The 27,034-nt window shown below is 31.3% G+C and overlaps 1 protein-coding gene across 1 annotated transcript; it reads left to right on the plus strand.

Moving 5' to 3' along the window:
• The first annotated feature begins 1,611 nt into the window (after window positions 1-1,611).
• Window positions 1,612-25,223, plus strand: LOC132724970 (E3 ubiquitin-protein ligase RNF213-like). The gene is made up of 17 exons (XM_060709957.1): window positions 1,612-2,007; window positions 2,339-2,373; window positions 4,001-4,095; window positions 7,542-7,698; window positions 8,069-8,237; window positions 8,576-8,685; window positions 11,301-11,343; window positions 12,952-13,148; window positions 13,572-13,701; window positions 15,277-15,369; window positions 15,960-16,149; window positions 17,331-17,553; window positions 18,903-18,977; window positions 19,543-19,734; window positions 21,208-21,306; window positions 21,616-21,815; window positions 24,756-25,223. The coding sequence occupies exons 1-17, from the start codon at window positions 1,935-1,937 to the stop codon at window positions 24,925-24,927; spliced, it is 2,253 nt and encodes a 750-aa protein (XP_060565940.1). The 5' UTR covers window positions 1,612-1,934; the 3' UTR covers window positions 24,928-25,223.
• The last annotated feature ends 1,811 nt before the right edge of the window (window positions 25,224-27,034 follow it).

Genomic DNA, 27,034 nt, shown 5'->3' on the forward strand with positions numbered 1-27,034 from the left:
ACAAAAAATTGTCATGGTATCAGCGCTTTGTTCCATTGTGTATTTCTTTCCAAAAAAAAAAAAAAAAACAAAAAAAAAAACGGTCAAAGAAGTCTGACAAGTTTGTCAATGTTGTCTGTAGAAAATCTTTAGCTTTTCTCTAACTCCTCGTAAAATTAGTCAACTGTCTGTCAATTTGTGGGAATTGTCAGGGTTGTCTATGCTTACACGTAAAATGTCTGCCATGTTTTTTTTGGTTACTGTGCAGTACTAACCTTCACTACCTGGTGGTTACAGCGCGGTTACAGCTTTTTATGTTTTTATACAATCGCTCACCGCGAGGAAACGGGCTTATTACCGTAACCGTGTGGTAATCGCTCGGTTAAATTGTTTATACAATTGGCTGCTGGTGGCAATAAAAACTTCTAGAAACATTGCAAACTGTTCACAATCACCTAAGTTATATACATTTAACACTAGTAGAAGTATCTTCAATACTAAAATCATTAAACCTAGGGAGAGCGGTAGGTACATACCTAGTAAAAAAATATATATGAACTCTCTTTGCCTCTTAAGTCATTCTTTACAGTCTTGAAAAGTTTCTTCAAAGTGGAAATAAGCTCATGTTTTGCTATGTATAAAAGGGAAATTCTGGAGATAGTTCTTATTATAGAATAATCTTATAATTATTATCTCATACGACCTTGAACAAAGGTCTGAAAATAAACCTTTGGCAGGGATTTTAATAACCCTCTTCTGGTCCAGAAATTATCTATCTGATCGTCGAGTTCTATCCGGATCTTCTTCAAACATACTTAATATCACATTAGTGTTTCTTCAAGGCTTAATATTGGGACCCCTTATGTTCATCGTCTATATAAATGACATGTACACGACGTCTTGGACATGCAGTCAGTCTTAAGACTGTTTACTGATGTCGTATCTCTCAGTCTTATCGTTGAAGAAATCATTTTGTCAAGTTCGATCGGAGCAAAGCCGAATCATTAATTCTATCTCAGAAGCATCGACTACATAACTAGCCACACATCTCTTGTTATGAATAATACCTAAATTTCTGAAGTAGAATTCCATACTCGTCGTTGTGTTACGCTATCTAATGTAAGCACATTTTAAATATCAAACGTAAAGTTTTGCTAAGGATCAATACCATGCGGAAATTAAAAGAAAAATACCCTAGACAGAAATTCTCTAGAAACTATATATGTCTAAGATTATGTACACGTCTGATGGAACAATTTGACACATAATGATGGACGTGAATTGAAACAGAAGAAGAAGGCTTAAACACAATAGTATACGTTCTTGCAGGCTTGGTTTGATTGATGCTTTTCAAAGACGGTACTGGAAGACCACTCCCTGTAGCTGCTATAAAATGGCAATCTTCCTGGTACCATTTTATCTGTCTTAAGTCCCTCTATCTGTTGATGAGGTCACTCCTTGTACACTCTCATTATACTCACATTTTCAATTTTGTCATTTTAAGCCTAATTAAGGGATTCTATTTCTCCCTATTATAGATCCCATTGTCCCTTTTCTAAAATAAAATGATGTTCCTTTCTTCCAGTGCGTTGAGATTGAAGTATCATGCCATTTCCTTTTTATTGTAAATTCCTTAACACCGGAAACATTATATGCAATCCATTTTCTAATTTTTACTATATGGGTACTGTAGAATCAGCTAATTAAACCTATTTATAAACGTATTTAAATAAAAATGCCGCAATATTACTAACACAAATTTTAAAAGCATAAGAATAAGACGTGCAGATAGAATTCTTATACGTTTGCTACATAAAATTATTATTATTATCAAAAACGCGATTAACTAAATCGATTTAGATAGACAAATGTACAACGATTTATCTACCCATTTAAGTATTTTATAAATTTTATATTATTTTGAATATTACTTTAAGAACGCTCTGTTGCCTACAATGGAACAAGACGAAATGTATGATATAATAGATATTCTACGGGATGGTGAAAAAGACAACCAAATCGTTTATCGTAAGTCAAAATAAGCCAATACAAGTTCTGTAAATGCTATCTTCAAATTTGTCATTTATCTATCTATGTAGTGTAAGTCAGACTTTCAATAAAGTTGGATGCTTTTTTCCTCCATGCTTTTTACAATTATTACTTTAATTAGATATTTGTGAGTAATATAAATAAAACAAGTCTTTTTGTTATCGTCAATAACGTTGAACGGAAGTTCATAGGGTTAACTTTTCATATTTTACTTTATAAAAATCTTTGAAGTTATATGTTATCTTAAATGAAAATATGATAAGCTGTTTCAAAACATTATTTAAACATATTTATAATCAATGTCTTTCAGGATGTCAGAATGGTCATCCATATGTGATCCGAAATGTAAGTTCATTCTTAATTTGCAAATAAATTATAGAATAATAATGTAAGTAAGGTTCGCAAATACTTGTATATGAACAACGAAAAAACTGGTTATTTTACAATCATTTTCATAGTTCATAAACGATGTCTTATGTCATTTCTTAGACTGAATATTCCATTTACAACTATTCAGTAGAATAAATATTTATTTAAAGATGATTGAATATTATTGATAGCGTTTCATAAAACAAATGTTGCGTGTTTATCAGCATCTTTTTTTTACGTTTTTATGCCCCCCTTCGAAGAAGAGGGGGTATATTGTTTTGCTAATGTCGGTCTGTCTGTCGGTCTGTCTGTCGGTCCGTCGGTCTGTCCGTCTGCCCGTCGGTAGACCACATGGTTTCCGCTGATTATCTTGAAAAGTATTTATCACAAAGTCTTCATATTTCACATAGTGATTGGTCATAACTAGTAGATGACCCCTATTGATTTTGGGGTCACTAGGTCAAAGGTCAAGGTCACAGGGACCTTTAATGTCAAAATGGTTTCCGCTGATTATCTTAAAAGGTATGTATCACAAAGTCTTCATATTTCACATAGTGATTAGTCATCACTATTAGATGACCCCTATTGATTTTGGGGTCACTAGGTCAAAGGTCAAGGTCACAGGGGCCTTAAATGTCAAAATGGTTTCCGCTGATTATGTTAAAAAGTATTCATCACAACGTCTTTATATTTCACATAGTGATTGGCCATCACTAGTAGATGACCCCTATTGATTTTGGGGTCACTAGGTCAAAGGTCAAGGTGACAGGGACCTTAAAATGTCAAAATGGTTTCCGCTGATTATCTTAATAAGTATTTATCACAAAGTCTTCATATTTCACATAGTGATTGGTCATCACTAGTAGATGACTCCTATTGATTTTTGGGTCACTAGGTCAAAGGTCAAGGTCACAGGGACCTTAAATGTCAAAATGGTTTCCGCTGATTATCTTAAAAGTATGTATCACAAAGTCTTCATATTTCACATAGTGATTAGTCATCACTAGTAGATGACCCCTATTGATTTTGGGGTCACTAGGTCAAAGGTCAAGGTCACAGGGGCCTTAAATGTCAAAATGGTTTCCGCTGATTATCTTGAAAAGTATGTATCACAAAGTATCGATACTTCACATAGTGATTGGTCATCACTAGTAGATGACCCCTATTGATTTTGGGGTCACTAGGTCAAAGGTCAAGGTCACAGGGACCTTAAAATGTCAAAATGGTTCACAGGGGCCTTTAATGTCAAAAGGGTTTCCGTTGATTATCTTGAAAAGTATTCATCACAAAGTCTTCATATTTCACCTAGTTATTGGTCATTAGTAGTAGATGACCTCTATTGATTTAGGGTTCATTAGGTCAAAGGTCAATGTCACATGGGCCTTAAATGTCAAAATGGTTTCCGTTGATTTTTCCATAATTGAACACTTCCATGTACCCATTTTTGGCAAGTTTCTGTAATAAAATTACCAATTATGTGAGTCAATGGCTAGAAAGTGGGGTATATGTGTCGTTCGACATTCTTGTTTATGTTTGTAATATTTCATGATAATGGGATACGTGATAATTAAAAAAAAGTAATATGTTATAATTTGACATTCAGTGTGGAAAACCTTGGGTAGTTGCAAAATGTCCATGTGGATCGAAAATTGGGGGTACACTGCACAAGCTTGAGGACAAAAATGTAAAGGATGATGGGTATGTCTCAAAATGTGCTGTTGACCTATTGTGTTCACTTTTAACTTCATGTGTTATTTTGTTACACATTTATTTCTGTGGATGCTTATGTAATAAAAAGGTATTTGTGAAAGTGTCACAAAAATTCAACTTAAACTTTAAAATCAAACGTAATGTCTAATGTTTATCTTAAAATAATGCTTGAAACATAGATATGTTAAAATAAATGCCTTGCGCTATAACGTTTTGTTTGCATTTAAACAAATGTGGCAATTTTCACTATTCATTAGACCCTGCATTCAAGAGAACTATGATTGGTGATATAGAGTCATTTGTAAACACTCTCTGATGTTACTTTTGAAAGCAGGAAAGTCGCAATATACTGTAAATTTAAGGCTTTAATTGAATTAAACACACATCTCAGTCATAAAATTGATCGGTTAAAAAGCTAGACTGAAGTCAAGTATCTGGTATTTCATAGATATCAATGCAATGTTTTTCAAAATAAAACATGTTTAAGATATGCTATGCTTATCTCTGAGTAATCTAATCAATCACGGAAATTTATGAAAACTATAAAAATACTACTATATCTAGTTTGAATAAACGAATAAAAGAATACAAAAATGTGAATGGGAAGCTGTCTTCCTTAACAAGTCAAGCAAAGTTAGTCTTTTCTTAAAAGAAATGCCAGTTTTTTAATGGCAGGCATGGTCATAAAGTTTCATAAGCTCATTGTATTTCTATGATAATCGTGAAACTTTTTTCGGTTAAAACGATAAAACAAACAATAAAAAACACAGAGCCAAAGGCTCATAATTTTGTAAAACTCATGTAAGAGTTATTTGTGAATTTTCAAACCGTCGCCTTTAGTGATTTTGGAGACAACTTACACGCAAAATCCTTACGGACTCTAATCCCGGATGAGTACATAAGCTGCAATAGTAGAGCTTATAATTATCGAAATCACGTTCTTTAAGGTGACAACAGACACTTTCCGTGGTACTCACATAAATGTCATTTAAACTAAGTTATTTTAGTAATAATTGTTATTTATTTAATCTTTGTGCATTAAATATCGTTGATCATCATAAAAAATAACATATTTGAAAAAAATGCCTTTGTAAATGATTGATTTTGAATAAAAATCCTAAAATTTTAAATCGTAATATCAAAGTCATTTTTTATTTTTTTGTCATCAAACTTTTGGAAAATAACCATACTTATATTATCTGGGGAACTGTGTCTCAAATTTTTTCTATCTTTTCTCAAAAAAATATTACGTAACGTCAAACATTTTATGCGACTTTTTTCACCATACATATTACGTAATTAAAGATAATTAAGTCGCTGATTGAGCAAACAAAAATCCCTGACACGGTTCCCTCCGTAAATGAATTTCCTTTCATGTGCTTTAAACCGCATGTTAATTGCTTGATTATTAAAAAAGTTATGCCGATTCAAAGTTAGTCCGACCCGCATCAAACGAAGTGTCATAAATCGGCTGTTCTCTCTCGGACCCCTACGTTTCACGCTAAATAATTGCATTATACACAAATATCGCACCAGAGAGGGTCACAAGTTGCGGTAACATACTCTAACAACATTTTATGACCCAGTGACATCTGACCAATTAAAAAGCTGCTGATTAATATCAGTTTATAGCCGAAATTTCTTCAATTCTTAACGTGATTTACTTTCCGTCTGGTATCTGTCGCACATGTCACGTGACTATCGGTAAAATATGAGGCACTCAGTGGGGGGAAATGGAACGCATTGCGCACCGCTAGCGGGGTATTTAATTGTTTCCTTTTTGAAGTTTATTAAATTATTATCATCAGCATTATTATTGTATTATACCAGTGTCACTCTGCCTGTGTATTCGTGTATGAAATTCCGTTAAAATATAAAATAAAATAACAAAAAACTGAGCTTCTGACAGTCTTTTAAAGTCCATGGTAGATGTACAAATAAGAACGGGATATTATATATTTTTTTCCACCAAATTGATAATGCTTCACATATTTTAATAGAAATAAAAGATATTACTCGATCATTATGATCTGGCCTTCTTGACTTCTATTATCATGAATATCATCTATGCACGGCATAAAGATCCAGTTTCTACCGGGATAGACAATAAATTTCATACTTTGTCCCAGATTTATTAGTACTGTGTCCGATTTACTGGCGAACAATTTATTTTCACTGAAAATATATTTTAATATCTTTTTTTTATTCATAGAGAAATAATCATCCTTAGACAATCTAAAATGGTTTAGAAATTTGTCAGGGACACCTTACCACAAGTCATATAGGCGTTCACATAAAAAATGTTGTCTGTTTTTGTTGTTAATTGTTTTACTTGACATTGTTAGAAAACGAGGTTGAATGTAAAGTAAACCCTTGAATCCGTACAAAAGTCTATCAACTCAATGTAATATCTATCAGTTTAACGGGACAGACAAATTATTCTCACACATTATGGATATTTTAGCAACTACATTTTTAATCAACCCCGTGGTCGTGCGATTTGCCGCTATGCTTAATTATTTATGTTTCATACATTATGTTACGTACATTGGCCGACAATTTTTTAGTTTATAAAAAAAGGCTAAATGTTGAGATATTCATAAAAGATGTACGGTAATTGTACGATACATGTATTACGAGTAGTATGGACCAGTATGGACCTGTAATTCACGCATATATGAAACTACCGATTTCCCTCATTGATGCCTCAACAGGGGGCGGAGCGTTATCGATAATCGACAGGTTACGCAAATAGCAGATACAAATAGTATAGGTACCGTTTTAAAACGTTTAAAAACACATTTTTTGGACTAACTGCTTCCAAAATTAAATCACGAATGTGTTCAGAAAAGGTTGATAAATCTACTTAGCAAAAAATCTCATTTTAGGTATTTTCAGTGATAATTGACTCCGTTGTCACCTTAAAAACAAAATGATATTTCGTAAATACGAAAAGTAATTTCGAAATAACATTATAATTTATGATGTCTTAAAAACGAAATATTATTCAATTAAATATGGAAAAACAGGAGCGGTTAAATGCCTTTAAATCGTTTCTTCTATTTATAACTCAATATCTCAAAATTACGTAATATTTCGTATTTACGAAATGTGATCTAGCATTTACGTAATAATGCGAAAAATGTTTAGTCATTACGAAAATTATTTTGTAACTAAGGATCATAGGAAGTGCCATGGATGTCAGTTAAGGGCACCGTATATTTCTCAACACTATATTTACATGTTTTCTAATTATATAATCTGTGTCCGAAAAAAATTGTTATACTTTGAAGTCTAAGACCAAATTAAGAGTACTTAATTAATGTTAGAAAGTATTTGTAATTATCAAGAACGAATCATAATAGAAGAGTAACTGATTTAACCAAAATAATAATAATAATAAATTAGTCATTTTCTTTATAATGTATCACTAGTTCTGATAAAACATTGACCGGTCATATTCTCGGATTGGCGGAAGAACGTAAAAATGGAGCAGCTCCTGAACGGGACTTAAAACCGTTGAACTGTGCATGTGTGAGGTTACTTCTACATCTTACAATGTATGCTGCGTGTGTTGATGAAAATATAAAGGTAAATTTTGATATTTTTGACCCCTGGTTTGTAATGAGTAAGTTACATTGAATATTGTTGTAACACATGTAAAAGGATGCCTTTAACATTTTGTTCCTTCCTGTTTGCGTTATGACCTCTTTTAAAAAGTAAAATAAAGAAATATATGACTTATTGAATAAAATCCAGAATCATTTAAATGAACAACAGGCATTCTGTAGAGAGGAACCGTTCAAAGAAAGGGGCTAACAGTATATATATATTGTTAAAGGAGAATAATTATCAAAATAACGAATAAAGTCTGTAATGTACGAAATAGTTTGTTTATGAGTGATTGAATTTGCCAAACATACGTAGATACAATCTTATCTTACTTGACTTAATATTTTAGGATGTCACTGAAATTATTAAGGCGGATATCGACTCTGGTAAAACTGTAGATTTCCTCTTTAGTCACATAAAGAAAGATATTTGTGATATCCAGAGTGCACTGAAAAGTAGTCCGGACGACGTTCTGCTTTTTTGTCACTATTTTGTAGACTCTATAGTCAAACGAAATGGTAAGCATAAAGTTCAAGATAATAACCAATTGCAATTCTAACCAGACAAAGATTATGACGGTTATGTGCAATAGTCTATGTTAATGTTATTTTAACATAATGATTATCTTAATTTTAAATACACAATTAATGTAAATTTGTGGATACGATTAAATTTAATAACGAGGATTTTAAAGTGTAATGGAAAATACTAACAATAGCTTTATTGTCACTTTGAGCTTTGACATTATATAATACAAGTCTTATGAATCAAAGAGGCAGAACAAAATATGTCTTATTCATATAATTATATAATTATTGTGTATAAGTAGACTTACCATTTCTTTATATTTTATAAGAAAAGCCACAAATAGATGAAGAGTTTTCATACAATCATTGGTCAAATAAAGAAAATCGGCGACAATGGGAAAAGGAATTTGATGAAAAATATGTTAGACCGGTTGTACAGGTAAGTCCTAAATATATTTTCAGTAAATTTACCAAAAGGAAAATGAAACGCTGTGTATAAATATTCATCGGCTTTGTTAAAGATTATATTAATATCTGGGCTACTGTGTTCTCAACAAGGTAAAGCATGTAACGACCCTAGTCACGTAGTGCAAGCGTTCCGAGCAGAATAATTACGATTGTTTTTTTTTTTTATCATTCGATACTCTGTAGCACAATGTTTTCCATAGTTAAACTAAATCTTCTAATTTCCTTCTGACTGTCACAGCTAACAAAATGTCAGGGCCTTGTATTAATTCAATTTCAAAGCTATGAACAATGAAATTAACTAAACAATGATTTTAATTATACGTTTTCATGATCTTTTGTATTGCATCGTTTTCTTAGGCATCGTCGTTTTAGCGTAACGCAGAAGCAATCAAAGTTAATTCGGCTTAAAGGTGAAGGCACGGAAAAGACCACGATACTCAATGATAAAGTCCAAAACAATTTATATGCTTTTTTTCCCTAATATCAGTTCTGAGATTTAGAATAAGGGTAGTGCGTGTGAGCCAAACAACCGGCATTTATTTATAAATGATATGATCATATTTCGATGTAATTATAAACTTTTCGCTTTAAATATTACATCATAATACACAGAACAATAGTCTATAGGGTATGTTCGTAATATTATACCAATAATATTGCCATCAACATAAAGTAGAGGTGGTAACACTTGTATCATTCATGGCCATTTTAATTAAATCACATCGTTGTTTACAAGGTTACAAAATATAAACATCGTGTTTGAAGTACAGGTTATCCTTTGATTGCTCAGTCAACCTAAAATACCATTACATGACTCTTAATGGCATTATGAATGCGATAATTCATAAAAGGTAGAGAAAGTAAAGGAAAATTTTATTGTTAATACAAAGAACATTCCATAAAGACTTACTGCTCTGGACGGCTAAAACTGAATACCCGATGTGTGACGTTTAGACTAATAATCTATAAAAAGAAGAAAAAATTAGTGAGAAGCAAAGAATCCTTGAAGAAAGCAGAAAACGACAAAATTGAAAATGTTGCTGGCGCGGTATTGTATCGATTTAACTTGTATATGTCTCGCAAGTGTGACGTGTTTGCACGCAATCGTAACACCGTGACAAATATGCATTTTTTGAAATTTGCGGCGCATCAATCGCTTTATGTTCCAATAAGTTTAAAAATTATGGTTATTATCCTGTAAAATGTTCCATACTAATTCAAGAAATAAAAGTTTATATTAAATATGTAAATACCATAAATTCCCGCTAAACTATTAAACGCGTTTATTTTATTCGATTATATGAGAATGACAGGAGGACATTTTGAATTGCTCGATTTTGCTGACTTTGCATTGTCGTATTAGACAAATTCAAAGCAAAACATTCCCTGAGATGCAGTATCAGTTTTGTTCGTATAAGAATAAGAAAATGTTTATTATAAAGATGATTATAATTGTTCTATCAATTGATATATCATGAATGTGTAATGGCTTACAACATGCTATTACGCATGCATCTTATAGACAATAAACGACCTGATAAATGTAACTTTCCTAGTTTATACATTTGATACTTATCTTTCAAACTCATTTTCAACTCATTTCTGATATACATTCTGATATAAAGGAGATTAAGAAGACTTGAAACACAGCCACTAAATACAGGAAGGTGTTTTTATGTATTTTCTGGTTCTTTTTTTGTTTTTTTTGTTTTTGTTTGTTTGTTTTTTTTTCACACATAAAAGCAGTTGCAGAAGCAGACATCATATTAAACCTAAAACCTATATACATGCATATATAGTTTTTAATTTGACTTCGATGCAAAGCCCGGTGACGAGAGTTTTTTTTCCCTTGGGAATTTTTTAGTTATTTTTTCCAAAAAAGCTAAAAAGGGGTTATGAATCCAAAATCAAATTCCCCCAAAGGAAAGGGCAATTTTATTTTAAACCTGTGAAAAAAAAAATAAAAAAATTAAAAATTTATTATTATGAAACTCTTTAAAATTTAAAACACTGATAAAATTTAAGAGAAAGTTGTTTAAATAAAAAAGAAAAAAAAAAAAAAATGGAAAAAAAAGAAAAAACCCCAATTTTTTTTTCCGACCCCCCCCCTTTTTTAAAGCTAAAACGGTTTTTTTTATATTATTTTTACATCTAGGTTAAAGACAAAATTTTAAACAGTTTTTTAAATTTCCTAATTTTTGCTATTAAAATTCAGAAAAAAAGTCTTTTTAAAAAAATTTTTTCACCCTTTTCACTCCATTTAAAACCAAGGGGAAAAATGGGCTAAAACGTTTAAAAATTTCCGTGTGGGGTAAAGTTTTCATTTAAAGTAAAATGAGAAATTGTTAATATAAGCTTATAAAATGCAAATTTGTAATATTTTCCTAAGATAATTGTGTTTATTTCCAATAATTACCAAGTGAAATTTATAGTATTTTAAACATAAAGATAATGTGTGTATTTTGGTTGTTAAATCTCTTAAGCAAATATTCCTAGTTATTTTTGTTATAAAATAAAATACACATTCGTTTGCAACCTTTTAGTCTTTCAACCTATGTTCAGTGTATGCTCTATCTCTATTTTTAGGACTGTAATGCAATCATTGAACAATCGAACGAACTGTTGAAAGGTAAGTATTTTAATCAGTTAAGTGTTTGTTTTAGCAAACTTCTTTTCATTGCATCGGATTGAAATATGAATTCAAATCAATTGAAATAAGTGTTATGCATAAGTATCAATAAACAAGAGCTGTCAGTAGGACAGCAACGCTCGACTATTCTTAGTGCTTGATAGTAAAAAAAATGCTTGATACAGTTACCTCCTCCTGTTTACAGGTTGGGGTCATGATGGTGAACAAGTGTGCAAAGTTTCAAAGCCATATGTCAATGGACTTTGAAATATTTGAACTATTACAAAAACTTTAACATAAATTCTAAGTCGAAAAAGGGGCATAATTCTGTCAAAATGCTTGATAGAGTTACCTCCTCCTGTTTACAGGTTGGGGTCATGATGTTGAACAAGTGTGCAAAGTTTCAAAGCCATATGTCAATGGACTTTGAAAATATTTGAACTATTACAAAAACTTTAACATAAATTCTATGTCGAAAAAGGGGCATAATTCTGTCAAAATGCTTGATAGAGTTACCTCCTCCTGTTTACAGGTTGGGGTCATGATGGTGAACAAGTGTGCAAAGTTTCAAAGCCATATGTCAATGGACTTTGAAAATATTTGAACTATTACAAAAACTTTAACATAAATTCTAAGTCGAAAAAGGGGCATAATTCTGTCAAAATGCTTGATAGAGTTACCTCCTCCTGTTTACAGGTTGGGGTCATAATGGTGAACAAGTGTGCAAAGTTTCAAAGCCATATGTCTATGGACTTTGAAAATATTTGAGGTATTACAAAAACTTTAACGTAAATTCTAAGTCGAAAAGGGGCACAATTCTGTCAAAATGCTTGATAGAGTTACCTTCTCCTGTCTACAGGTTGGGGTCATGATGGTGAACAAGTGAGCAAAGTTTCAAAGCCATATGTCAATGGACTTTGAAAATATTTGAACTATTACAAAAACTTTAACATAAGTGGTTACGCCGACGCCGACGCGGACGCGGACGCCGACGCTCGGGTGACTGCAATAGCTCTACTTATTCTTATCGAATAGTCGAGCTAAAAAAATATAAATGCAACATAAACCTCCGTCATTCAGGATTGATGTTAAAATATACATTTTGCCACCCTGTAAAATTTTCAATTCAAGAACTTTAGGAACAATCATATATGTGCATTTATCCTCACGAGCGACAGTATTATATAAGCCATTATTGAAATGAATTATTTAAACTTCAAAGTCAAGCATAAATAAAGAATGCGAAGCAGTTCCTTTTTATTCCCTTAAAGTTGCATACAACAAGATTAGCAGGGAAAGCAAGCTTTGGGATAAAAAAGTATGATAAGTAAAAAGATTCAAGAGTCAACTAATAACTTACATGTGCGTTTAATAACTGATTTTGCAGTAGTAGTAAATCTTGCAGAAAGGGTGTTTTTTTGCATATGTTTGGTAGTTACGTGCATTGCACGTGTCGTTTGCATTGTGTTAATTAATTCTTTGTTCATTGCTCTGTTGTTTACTACAAAGAAATTTTCGGGTTATCCTTGAAAATGAGCATGCATCTGGAGTCATGCTGCTTTAAGATAAACGTTTGAGACTTTGATTCGAAAGCTCATTATTTTTCAGACAATAGTGAAATAGTAACCATGCTTAGCGACAGCAATGTCAACTCAGATGACAGTGGATCAGAGTACCTGTGCACCAATGCGATGTTTTGGATGTACAGAGTTCCAGTAACATTTACACATATGAAGCATGTCTTCCAGAGAATGAGTGATTCGGCGCAATCAAAACTGTCTTTGCTCAAGCGGTTTTATGAAGAGGTAACAGATATTCATATGTTTTTATATTACTTTGTAGACTTTTTGTCAACTCTATATACAATTCATAACAAAACAATGTGAACTGTTTACACTTTCTGATTATAGAATTAATGTTCGGAGATAAAGGAAATAGAAAAACTAGCGTAAACCATTATTGGTACATTGTATATGTTCGGGGTACAATCACATAAATAAAGTTTCTTAACAATGATGTTTGAAGAAAAACAAGTTTAAATAGAGACTAATACTTAGCACACGAAAGATAATTATGCTGAATAAACATAGCAATAGGCATTACTTTTCAAAAATTTTGAAATGACGTACTTGTTATTGTTGATTTATATACGTTTGCTTTACAATTCATATTTACTTTATTGTGACTGTGTGAAATACTCTTATTAATAGATTATTTGTGTATTAAAGGAGCATATCCTTAAAGCTATTCGCTTTATACCAAGCATTTTAAGACTCCAAAGAATACTTCTTCGGAAGTACAGCAGGAAATATTACAAAACTGACATTAAAGATATAACGATTGGAACATTAAAGCAAGGTAATTATCAAAGTATGGTTTCTTGAGGAACTCAGTTATTCTCTATAATCATTATATTTCTTACCACCATTCAATGTAGAGTGCCTAGCTATCATGAAAATATAAGATGTCGCAACAAGTGATCCATTTCGTGAAGATGAAACCAAAAATTATATTTTTGCTTTCACTTTGAAATAACACTTTGTTTTGGGTTTTGATTTGAATATTCCATCATGATTAACGTTTTAAAGGCACAATATATTATCAGACGCTGAAAATTACACTAAACAATATTTTGAAATGATAATATTATAATTCATTTTGAAATGATAACATCATAATTCATTACCTTATGTTTGCTGATTACTTTGCAATTTCAGTAGAACTTCTATGAGTCGAACTTCGATTAGTCGATTTTCTCGATGTGTCGAAGTAAAACGAAAGTCCCGGACTTTTCCCTTATATATTCCTTAAAAAAACCTATTTATGAGTCGAGATTTTATGTGTCGAGTTTTTCGATGTGTCGAAGTTTTTTCGTGGTCCGTATAGAATAAATCTAGTACAATTTACCATAAATAAGTCGAAGTTCTTCGGTTATTTTGACACCTTCGATCTCGAGACATTTTCACACCTTTTCTTGCCGCGAAGACGATTTCCGATCAACTTTAGTGACAGGTGTTAATTACACAGCCGAATGTTCAAACAGCCTTTGTATGCGTGTAAATGTGTGAAAAAATGCTTTAATCATTTCTATTTTAATTGCGTAGCGGTATTTGAAAGTAGATCTACATGTAAACAGTAAGAACTATCATTTGAGTACTTCCGTGACCCGGTGTCGCGTGATAATCACACGCGAAATATTTACTATAAGCTGGTTAAGTTATTGCCCTTTCGTATTGTTACGCCTTTTGTAACTTCATTGTATACGTCAACAGGGAGTCCGAATCATTAGCCTTGAAAAGTTACTTAACATGTCATATTTATCATTGTATAATGTAAAATATCAGATTAATGAATGAAAGAAAACATGAAGTAGGTTACGTAATAGATCTTATAAAAAAGGCTAGTCTCGGGTTGAAATTTTGTCATGAAATTCAGACCGATTCATGAGTCGAAGTCCCGATGTGTCGAAGTTTTTACGTAAGTCCCTCCAACTTCGACTTACCGAAGTTCTACTGTATTACCGTTACTGTTTGTAATGCATCACTATTTCAAAATAAATTTTTCAAGATCTAAACGCAAAGGAATACGTTGTGTATGACTTTGCTATAACACTGAATATTTTATATATAAATGGGCAGTGTCCACTTCCGTATATCCTTCTGGTGAAAACAAAGAATTGAGAATGGACACATGTGTTTTGACCATAAAATTATGTTTTATAACTTCTTTATTTTCTCTATGTTGTAGACTTACTCTTGAGCTATTAATGACTTATTCGGTCACTTGTATTTTTTAACTTATTTTATTTTTCATAACTCCTAGATAAATTGTTATATAAACTTGAGCATTGAGCATATATTTCCACTTTTATGAAGAAAGGTATAATACTTGGAAATAAAAGAAATATATATCATTTCTTTCCTAAAAATATAGACAAAGTAGCCGGTGATGATACTGAACAACTTTTAAATGATGTAACAGAAGCATGGAGTATTGCAAGACATGTCATAGCTGAACAAAAGCATGGTAAGTATTTAATTTCCTTATAAACTAGCATGCCTCCAGCTAAACCAAAATATTTCAAGAAAATCAAACTTGAGAAAACAGCACTGATTTTGTTAGAAAAAAATATCTAAATTTATATAATTTTAATCAATTATGTGCGTTTATAATAACTGAGTTTACCAGATTTCTACTGCGTGACAAATGCAGTAAGGACACATTTTGCATATTTTGACCTCTTGTTGATGTATTTCGTGGATTATTTTACTTTAAATTACCTTCCAAAATTTCCTGAAACAATGAGTAAGTATTAGAAGGTATGCTGCTTTAATTGTAAATCATTTTGTGTTTTTGTTGATTCTTAAAATTGATTTTAAATTAAAAGAACATTTTCCCTTCATTTTGTCATTTTGTGTATATTAAAACACTTATAGTGATAATAAAGGAATCATTTTATAACTAGAAATCACAGGACAAAGTTGTTAAAATGCTTATATTAATTGTGCTCCTATGTGCCTATTAGGGAAAGCCATATTAGAGAAAAGACATATTCAACTTAATTTCTAAAGATTTTAACGTACAAAATAATCATTTAACCTTTTTGTACAACACAGTCTGTTTAACTGAATATGGAAGGGTGTTTGTACCTAAAGAACTTTGTGATGAACCTTTTACTGAAGCCAGTCATATTGAGGTCTTGTTACCAAACACTGATGATAGCGGAATATGCTCATTTGCTATGCTTGAGATTTTAATGAAAATGCAAAACGAATTTCTAGAAGAATATCGTCAAGTATGTCAAAGGTAAGATCATTTAAAATGAATGACTACTTTCGTTAGACAGTATCGAACATACACTAATATTTATACTAAATAATGAAGACCTTTTAAATCTTTGTTCAATATTATTTTATACGCCCGTTTGAAAACCTGATGACCGTCGTAATACGGAAACACCCATGGCGAAGGGTTGCATTCAATTTTACCGGGATTCCCCTATCATATCTTTTTACATGCATATTCAAATTTAATACCACTTGATACAACATTTCTTGAGCAAATGAGTAAGCGTCTTAACAATGTCACAAAAAGAGGTCAGATAGATATGATATGAAAATGTGTGTACCTACCATAAAGGAGTGTGTACCTACCATTTATAAGATTAGTCTTGATGTCACAAATAATCGAAATCATGAACAAAAAGAGAAAACTTATCAAAAAGCATGACGACTAACAAAACGACATGTGACGGCACCATGCCGAGAACTATTAAAATGACCGATAAAGTAAGAGAAACGGGGAAAATACAATAAAACTGAAACGGGAATTTCAGGGACAAGGGTAAGGTAAAAGGAAATGTAAAATGTCATTATAAAGGTCACCAGATAGGATGAAATGTGAAGATTTTTCCGGGACCCACCCTAAATTAGGTTCTTTTAGCGTAAGATATCTTTAGCTTATGAAGCTGTTATCTGATTCATTTTTTACGTTTTTGTGGCTCATTACAATATTTCTGTATATGTGTGTGTGTGTGTGTGTGTGTGTGTGTGTGTGTGTGTGTGTGTGTGCGTGTGTGTTTGTGTGTGCGTGCGTACGTGCGTGTGTGTGTTTTCAATTATCTCCTTTATATTTTATAAAAACTTTTAAACTTATAAATAACTTTTTATTGTATACCTGGGAATAACTTTTACGCCCCTTTTATTCAAAGTCTTGTTTTCCTTCAGACGGTTTCTTATTACCATTATATCAAGTGGTGCTTTTTAGGACCTGAACTAATGACCAATGTAAGGTAAAGTTTTGCCTGAGCAGGCTCCTGTTGCCAAGGTTAAAGTCATTTGCAAAAATGAATCATTAATGCCTCATTTATAAAGTGATGTAAATGCTTACCGCGGTGACAATGCTACGGGAATAACATGTGACAAGGGATATTTGTTTGAAAGATTTATAAGAAATTCTAACATAAATATGTTTTATGTATGTGACAGGAAAGGCGCGGAAGTACATATGTCTGCTGTTTGCCCGAAGGAAATCACGTCAGCTCATTTGATCAGCTTCGATCTTCTTCAAGATATACAACCGCTGGTCCTGGCAAACTGCTCTTTCAATGTACGGAACTCAAACATAGATTATGATTTCGACAACTTTGAAAAGCAACTGATAGATCGTTTTGTATCTACTAAGTCAGTTATACAAATCACACCTATGCAGGTATAACTACCTTAATTTACATTTAGAACGGTTTGCGTTCATTGAACGCCGCCTTTTCTTGTTGATCTTGTTTATCATGTTTTACGTAGTACCGAACACTTCAGTCACTTCGGTCCAACATTGGTCTGAATTATGAGAACTTGCAACCCACGAGAACAACTATTCAATACAAGTGTCAGCTATATGATTATCAATTTTGGTGTCGCGATTGACAGTCAGTAGAAAATAATATTTACCTCGATAATTATCGAACACACTACGTTATAAAGTCAAAATAATGGCCCCAAAATTAACCGTGGACTAGTATTATAAGCTAAGGAACTAATATTTCATGACTTTACAGTATAAAAAGTTCTAGCCGACCAATAAAAAACAACGTTAAAACAAATATTACGTGTAATTTACAGATTCGGACAGCGTGTTGTGTCTGTCAAAGGTACAAAAATAAACTTATTAAAACGTTTTACTACATTTTTTCTTGCGTACACCTGCTTTAAAATTAAATGGAATGCCGAAAATATAAATACGACTTCTGTCGATTTCGGCGGCATATTTAGGCTTGTTTGCGTTTAAAAAAGAAAACGGGCAACATAGAAAATTAACTAAAAGAAACAATTGTGCTGATGATTAAATGAAACAGGTATTGTATTCCGCTGAATATCAAAATAAATGGACCCTGCTAATGTCATATTCATCCAGGCAAGTTCTGTTATCTATAGACTTGGATATGTACCTCATCTTTATACAAAAATTGTAAAATACATGTATTTTCTACAATAGCGTCAAATACTCGACTATTTAAGTATATTAGTTAAGATGTTATATAAAAAGGGACTTATTATTGTTTTTTAATAATATCAGGTGCTAAATCATCACGAATGATAATTACTTAACAAGTATATATGTTATTTATTTCATTCAAATGTTGTTTGTCTATAAATATTAAGTGTTGTATAACCTTAGCCAAAACTTGAAACATATATGTTTATGTAAATCACTCACCGGAAAGTAAATGATTTTTTACAGTATAGAAAAATGACAAAATGCGTGGACGGTAGCTTGCAAGTACCACTACCGTCCATGATCAGACTCAATAAAATCGAGCTGTTACATTTTCAATTTCTCCGTAATGAGATTCTGTTTTTTACTACAATACACTAACCCAACAACAAAAAAAGTCGCGGAAATAGAATTTATGTAAAAATAATGACGTTACTCTTTCTAAAATATGTTAAATTTAATTACCGGATGACAGATAATATGTCGTTTTGAATAAGGGGTATGGTCGGATGCATCATCTTCATTGTAAAGTAGTGCATATTCAAATTAAGATTTTTGTTAAATTTTAGATTGATGAGATGATTTACAGGGCTGATTTCTCCGTCTCGGATTATATGATGATGCTTGAAAAACATATCCATCAGGTACAACTTTCTCAATCTTATATTATCAGACTGTATCAATCCTTAGATTAAAATTATGAAAATATACATCGTATTAATTTGTTGTCATTTTTCATGGCCTGTTCTTCTAAACATTTGAGAAAAAGGTAAAATGTAACAAATGTAAAAGTAAAATGTATTAAAAGGCTGATATGGTTAGATTTAACTACAATGTTATCCTGGAAACGGAAAGTTCACTTTTATACATTAATTCAAACTGCATATTTATCAAAATACTGGAGAAATAAACGGGTAAAATATATTTAACCCTACTGACTCAGATTTGTGGATTCCTTTGTGTTCATTATCGTTAAGGGTTCAAAGGAGGGAGGCTCTTTTTGTGTCCATTGATCATATTTGTTTCAATTTTGATAATTGATTAGTGTTTGTGTAAGAAATGCCGACCTCATTCATGTCATTGGATGTTTTACAAATCTGTCATGACTTAATTTAACAAAAACAAAAAACAAACAAATAAAGGAAAAAAACACACAAAAACAGTCCGGTGAGATAAACTATTTCATACAAAAAAATGTTTACATTTCAGAAACCTTTGACACCTGTAATGAGGAACCAGATTTCCTGTGACGTCAGAGATATTCCAGATATTTGTCAAATATTGTCACATCTGGATATTACTATAAGAGTATTGAGCGTGACTGATGCGGACCCGGAATCCATGCTGTATAACTACATGATTGATAAACTGAAAATGAACAGAGGAGTGCTTACAACAAAGGTATAAACAAAGGGATTGAACATGACTGGTTAATTTCTATTTAAAATACTTTCAAGTAATAGGAAATGGAAATATTAAGTTTCATCGTTTATTTACAGCAATTTAACCGAACGTCTCGGAACAAAAATAAAAGTTGAATGTTTGTTTTAAACTAGTATAATTGGGGCTTGTAGTATTATGTAATTACTTAACTTAACATGCGTTGTGTGTTTTTTGTTCAACACTGACTGAAAGAAAGGGCACGCTGTATGCAATGTTTATATTTGTTGCTGTTGTTGCTGTTTTTGTTAAATGTTTGGTTGAAATGTATCCTTGCGATGATATGGCAAAACATTGCATATTGCAACAAACTCCTTTCAATTGATGTGCTGTGACGAACATTTCACTAGCAAAGTATTCATCTATTACACGTAGGTGATACACAAAAATCGTGTTGTTGCACATCTTGCTCGTGCTTATCACAACAATTTTAATTTTATAATGCATCCTTTCGAAGAGGGGGTTTTGTATTGCAAATATCTATCAAATTTTCGTTCAGTCAGTCGTGAGACAACTTTGTTTCCACTCTAAAACATTTGACTGATACCCATCAAACGTCATAGATAGTCACTCTTATTACGTACGAGATCCCTAATTCTTCATACACAAATGTTTATTGGTCAACATCACAATGATTTGAATATTAACACTACTTTCGCTTATTAACTTATGGACAATGGTATCAAAATACTTCCACATTTTAAAAGATGGTCATCCTGATTAAGTTGAAATCTTTTTTTTTTGGCATAGCAGTCTGAAGACCTATGTTACAGTTACCTTGACGTTTAAACAGTTACTGCTCAATAACAAGAGACCTATCTGACATAAGCCTTTAAACTTTAGAGAAGTATTACCCTTATCGAGTAGAAAAACTATTGCATTTTGCATCAGTGCTTGATAATGTAGCTTACATTTACCTTGACTGTATCAAAAATCTATTTTACACAATTACTTGAGAAAGAATTATCACCCTCAATGAGAAGAAAAACATCTTTGTAATATGGACCGTGGTATAAAGTAACGGTTTAAAGCAACCCTCATTTTGAAAACAACAACATCGGGAGCAACAGAATAAATGACAATAAATGAATTAAGTGTGTAATATATATATAACATTATGGGTTTTTTCTATACATAATGAAATAAAGAAGTGATATAGAAACTGAATATGACTTTATTTGAGAAGTGCTGATCATTGTAAAATTATTCATTTACTTTTTCTTTTGTGTATAATTCAAAGTTTTAAATTGCATGGTTTAAGCAAACTACATGGATACAGCCAGAGTCAAAGAAAATTGTAAAATCATTTGGAAATCTTATTATAACATAGTCATTTTTATGCATTCATGAAACTAATTTTGACTAAACATTAAAGGTAAAAGGAAGGTGACACCTGTGTCACCTTTTTATTATCATCTTCCGTTTTCATTGCAGATCCGTCAATTATGCAAACTTAATCACGTGCAATCATTGTGGATGACATTGTCGATTCAAAAAGCAGTTATCATGTTAACTCACGGAAAAGCAACAGATGTATGTAAATAGTACTTTTGCATGTTACAAGATATAATATCTAAAAGACAGTAATTTCATGAAACCCGATCTGAAAGTTGTGCAAGCAAAAAATATTTCTTGTGAAATTCAAAATGTTACATAGCTTCCGTCAATAGTGAATTATCAGATAGAAAAAAGTAAATTGTGAATTAATTAAACAAATATGCACATTAGGTTCCGTCAATAGTGAATTATCAGAGAAAAAGGTAAATTATGGATGAATGAAACAAATATGCACATTAGGGCAAAAAAAAGCTGCTAAAATACATTTTTCATTTTTTACAACAGGATATATTTGACACAATTCAAGATCCATATCACGAAAGATTACCCGCAGAACATGTGGAACAGTTTAGAGCTTTTCTTAAAAGGCAGTCCAATGAAAGACAATATGCATTGCTTGACGTTCTATTTGAGTACATAACATTGCGAGTGGCGAGGAAACAAAATGAAGAAGATGAGGATTACCAAGATCAAAGTGCATATCCGTAAGTAATTGATATGACGATAAGGTGTTGGAAGTTTCAAATTCATTCATAGTTGGGGTCTAGATAAAAAAATGCATTCAATTTTTCATTCATACTGCTATTTAGCCTACTGAATAAAGAAAAATGAAATTATCCGTTTTGGTTAAAAAAAGGTTTTATGAAGTAATTTGGTTATTTCAATGACACTGTTAAAAAAACTAAAATAGACCATAACTGTTCAAATGCGTTGCTAACATCTTTCGTCAAGCAACGAGCATATTTCGTTCCATGCGCGATGGAAGAGACTGATAGCACAAAAATGATGTTAATTCGTACAGAAAGAGGAAAGTTTTTAAAAAGAAAAAAAATCTACTTCTGCTGTATTGTGATTTTTCTTCAGCATGAAACGATAAATGAGAAAATAGATTTTGTATTGATTGAAAATTGCATAACACCACAGTCTTTAATAACTAACTTATTATTTGTCTTTTGTACATGCCAAAGTCAATATTTGCTGTTATTAAATGATAACGAAATGTATGTTAATTATGTGAGAGAAAGCTTGTGTTTTGTGCATGTTAATATATAGATGGAACGGGCTCGTCAGTAACAATCCTCCTGTTTGTTGAGAAACGGACAGTGTTGCAACCCTGAAAATATCGGTAAACTTTTACAATTGCATGTTTAAATGGTGAATACTGCTTATGCCGATCCTAGGTGTCGTGGACGGTAGTTTGCACTTGGCAGTACTGTATATCCGGCCGTTTGTTTGTTATATGTTGAATTATTAGTGTAAATAAATACATTTTATTTATTTAATATTATACTTATATCGATACTAGATTTGAAACATTTGAACGTGTATTTTAATATAATTGTTCTTTTGATGATAAAGAAATGTTGTTCTTAAATATATAATATATGCATTTTTACATAAGTGCGTAGAAAATGTCAAAATTAATACACGACATTTCTCTTTTGCGGTAGAAAGGGTGGGGTCAAGTGCATTTCTAAAAGTCTTTCAAACTTTAACACAAATTACTCTCTATTAGTTTACATTGCTGCAAATTGAAATAACTATTCTTATGATCCATTACGTCCATGTCCGATAAATTTTCCAGAATGTTTATCCTCCTTTTATTTCCCTTTGTTGATGATTTCTATGGTGTATTTTCGTTGAAATTAAACTGGTGTTAGACTGTTTTTAATATTCCTAGGATGAAAGTATTAAAGTTTTAAATTACACTAATGAAACTAAAGGAGTTACTGTCATACTGGATGAATAAGGTGTTTATGTAGTAAGGTTTAGGTCAGAAATTAGAAAAAAAGACTAGTTGTATCTTGTTAATATAAAATTTAAGGAAAATGGTCATATGAAATATGCACTTTAAGATTTATATGCTAAATTAGTTTGTTTATTGCCAATATGTTTAGCACAACTGTGTTTATTGCCAATATGTTTAGCACAACTGAGCAGACACTTTTCTTCAAAGGAATAAAGAAGTCTGCTCCATGAAAAATAATGACCGGCCCCAGGTAGGCCATCCTTAAAAGGTCCTGAATATGACATGGGTTTAGAAAAACATCTTTTACATAAGTCTTGGAAAAAATTATTTCGGTTTTGCTTATTATGGTGTTTAAGCCAAACGTTTGAAACATCATGGATATAATGCCAAAATGGTTACATCCTAAAGTCACACCTTTAAAATACTAAATATGAATATAAGTGTTTTATTTGTTTTTGTCTGAAACTAAAATGCAAGCAGCTTAAATATTTGTCATGAAACATAGGCTTAAATATATCTACAAGTATTATTTTTAACTTAAATGACCAAGACTTTCTTTGTGATGTCTTTCACATAGAAAAAACTACATGTAATGGGCATGTTCATTGTTCTATAAAAGTTGCATAACAATGTATCTTGGACCCAGTTATTTTGACCATTTTGTCTACTATGCTTTCGTTTTCACTTTGAAGAGCGATATTTACCAACGCGTGCTCGATATTTTATTGATACTGTAACAGTGTTAGATAGGGTAGTATTAGAAATGGTATACCGGTAATTATAACGTCGTTGATGATGCTACAGTGATTAGATGAGTATTGCAGTGGCCATAGCCAATGACCTGTGACAGTCAACATCAAAAGTTTAACTGTCTGATCTTTATTAAACGTTCAGCCTGACACGATGAGTGCACGTATGTGCTGCAAAATTCATAACGATTTTCAATTGATTGCTGATATCGTTCGTTCAAGCATCGATTAGTAAAGGAAATGATAATGGCAACGATATTCTGCAACCGATAACACATATAATTTACTATAGATTGACAGCCACAAAGCTATATTTATACTGCCTCAAAACGATATACAGATCATAAACATACTTTCATTGTAAACGACTTAAGTAACAAAAATGGAATAAAACGAATATTCAAACATAGTGGTTGCACAAACATTATCCTGTGCCAGGAACAAACGATGTCCGCGTATTTGTAAAAAGTACTTAAAACAAAGCCATTTTAAAATATGTGTCATCAAAATATAAATATTTATCTGCGGTTAACAAAAATAATGTAGTAAGCAACGTTTTTCTCCCATCTATGTATGGATGCCATTTTTTAATTTTTAAAGACAAAAGATCTTTAATAATCAAGTTCTAAAACATACTAAATACTAATTATCTTAGATGGTCTGTAGCATTTCCGTTTTCCTTATATTTTATTCAAATACAAAATGACCTTACTTATCCGTACCTAGTCATAAATAATAATTATCCAGTACATAATGACTTTTGTCATAGAACGAATGATTTCACAGGAACGCGTTTTTTTTGTTTTTATGTTGTATTTTCTTTCTTGGTTTTGTTGTTTTTGTTGTTGTTTCTAGTCTGTATTACAATATGTTATGTTTGATTTGTTGAACAGTTTTCTTATGTCACATTTTTTTAAATTCTTTAGGATCAAGGACTGTGTTTATGAATATGCTAGCGAAATTGGTAGAGAGGAGGAACTTGAATTTGTGAAGTACCAAGGTGACGGATATGACTTTCCTGATGGAATACTTCGCAAGCATTGCCTTTTTGCATGGGCGTTCGTCGCTGAAAACATCACAAAAAGTAAAACAGTATAAAGGTGTTAAGGGTAATGTGACACATAACTATGTGCTAACATATAAGTTACATTGATGTTTTCATGTGAATCTTGTCTTCGGCTGCAAAGTATGTGTAAACTTCAAGTGTTTACTAATTTACTTTTTATCTTTGCAAATAAACTATTGTTCATTTAGTAATACCATTTCCAATTGATATTGATCATTCAAATATAGATATGCATTCGTTTTGGCAGATATTTGTTGATAAAGTGTTTTTCTAAACTTGTTTTTATATAATGCTTCAGACATGTATATATATTTGTGTATTTTACTTATACGTGACAATGGTCTTAACTATTAAATGAAGTTATAGCTATATTGTGTTAGAAATTTTATGGAAGATAAGTGAATTGCAAATATGATAAATAATTGAGCAGGTCATTTGGACCCTCAAGAGGTGAAAGCATGATTTTAAAAAAAATTGTGTTTGATACTTTTCTTGTGCCATAAATGTCGACGTTTGTTCCTAGTTGCTTCAATGCAAAAGCGGTTTCGCTTTCAATCATATTTTAATTGCATGCTTTTATGAATATTTGTACCCATTCTTTGTTGTTTTATAAAAATGTTATGAGCAACTTGTTGGTATTCGATGTAGAAAAATGTCACTTTGTTAAATTGAAAACAATTGCTTAGAAATTAGCAATGAGTGATACAAAAAGGAATCAAACATAATGGCGGGATGTTCACTGTAACATATTTTAACTTTTACTGTTATAGAAAGTAATCACGAATACAAAAATGTATGGTTAAACGTTTTGAAAAGGATATGTGAATTACCAATGTCGTAATCTCTTTTTTTATATGTTTTGTTTCTTTATATTTTCATTGGAAACACTTACCTTTTTATTAATGATATATTATATACTTTGACTCAATATGGATATTTTGATACTTTGTTTTGGTAATCTTCATAATAATATCTCATAACACATGTATATGAAATTAAAGCTGTTTATGTCTGTTTCATGTTATTTTTTTTCTTAAAAATGCTGCTTTAAAACATGTAAATGTACGTATTTGAATATGAATATTTGCGTTTTTCTTCCTTAGACTAAACACATAAATATGTTGACAGTTCGCGTGTTTTGAAAATAAGTACCATTCAAGAAAGCTTTGCTTGATAAACTGTCAAATTGTTATCATGCTTTCAAAATATTTTAATGGTTATGTCTTTGTTTAGGAAGTATATGAGGGGATGAAAGGTATGTTATTGTTTAAATAATGCTTAGTGTGTTTGGTTTTTTTTTGCTCTGATAAATGAGACGTGCGCATTAGAAATATAATGCATTTTCTTGTGTAAAGTTTTGAAGAAGAATAATGTTTTGGAAGTTTTTTTTGTTTTTGTTTGTTAGATATTTTTGTTAGTTTAGTTTATTTTTCATGTATTGAATTGTATTACTTTACCATTTTTGTTGATATATTTATTATTGCTATGTTTTTGACAGTCATTTTTCTTTTCTTTGTTTTATAAGTGTGTATTGTTTCAGAATTTTCGGGAGGGTCTTTATTGTTTCTCCAACTTTTGTGTTTGTTGCTTTTTTAACTGTTGCCTTTATTTTAAATTTGTCAAGCCATTTTAAATATGGTTATTGATAATTTCATATCTAATAAAATGATTGGAATGAGACATTTTATTGTGTTATTTTTGTATTTTATGTGGACTTTGAGAAGATTCATTTAACCCATTATCTAAATGTTTAGTTTATGTTATATAATCTTATTTTTTTTAAAAGATTTTAGAATTGTGTACGTATAGTTTTTTTGTTCTGTTTTCTTTTTCAATGAAATGAATGCCATATGAACATCGCGGGAAAAACGTATTTTATTTTATTTTTCGACTTCATATTGTAAAAAAATTAGTAATTTCGTAATAATGTCTGTTCAGGAAAATAATTTGTTTGAAATAGCGTGAATATGTTTAAGATTGTGTTAAAAATAAGCATCAGTTACTGAATTTAGACCTCGAATAAGTTTATGTTTTCTTGATCAGTCTAGAGTGTTCTGTATATTTAAAATGAAAAAGATATCCAAGATTAAAATATTGAAGAAATATAGATGGTTATATAATTACATACAAAATACGTTT

Source organism: Ruditapes philippinarum, unplaced genomic scaffold, assembly GCF_026571515.1.
Source record: "Ruditapes philippinarum isolate M1 unplaced genomic scaffold, ASM2657151v2 ctg3415_1_1_1_1, whole genome shotgun sequence".
Taxonomy (NCBI): domain Eukaryota; kingdom Metazoa; phylum Mollusca; class Bivalvia; order Venerida; family Veneridae; genus Ruditapes; species Ruditapes philippinarum.

Bases quoted from the DNA above. Each gene is read 5' to 3' on its own strand.
- LOC132724970 (XM_060709957.1), top strand. From the start codon at position 1,935: ATGGAACAAGACGAAATGTATGATATAATAGATATTCTACGGGATGGT. The intron at 2,374-4,000 runs GTAAGTTCATTC...TTTGACATTCAG, and splicing joins ATCCATATGTGATCCGAAAT to TGTGGAAAACCTTGGGTAGT. The intron at 16,150-17,330 runs GTAAGATCATTT...TGTATGTGACAG, and splicing joins TATCGTCAAGTATGTCAAAG to GAAAGGCGCGGAAGTACATA.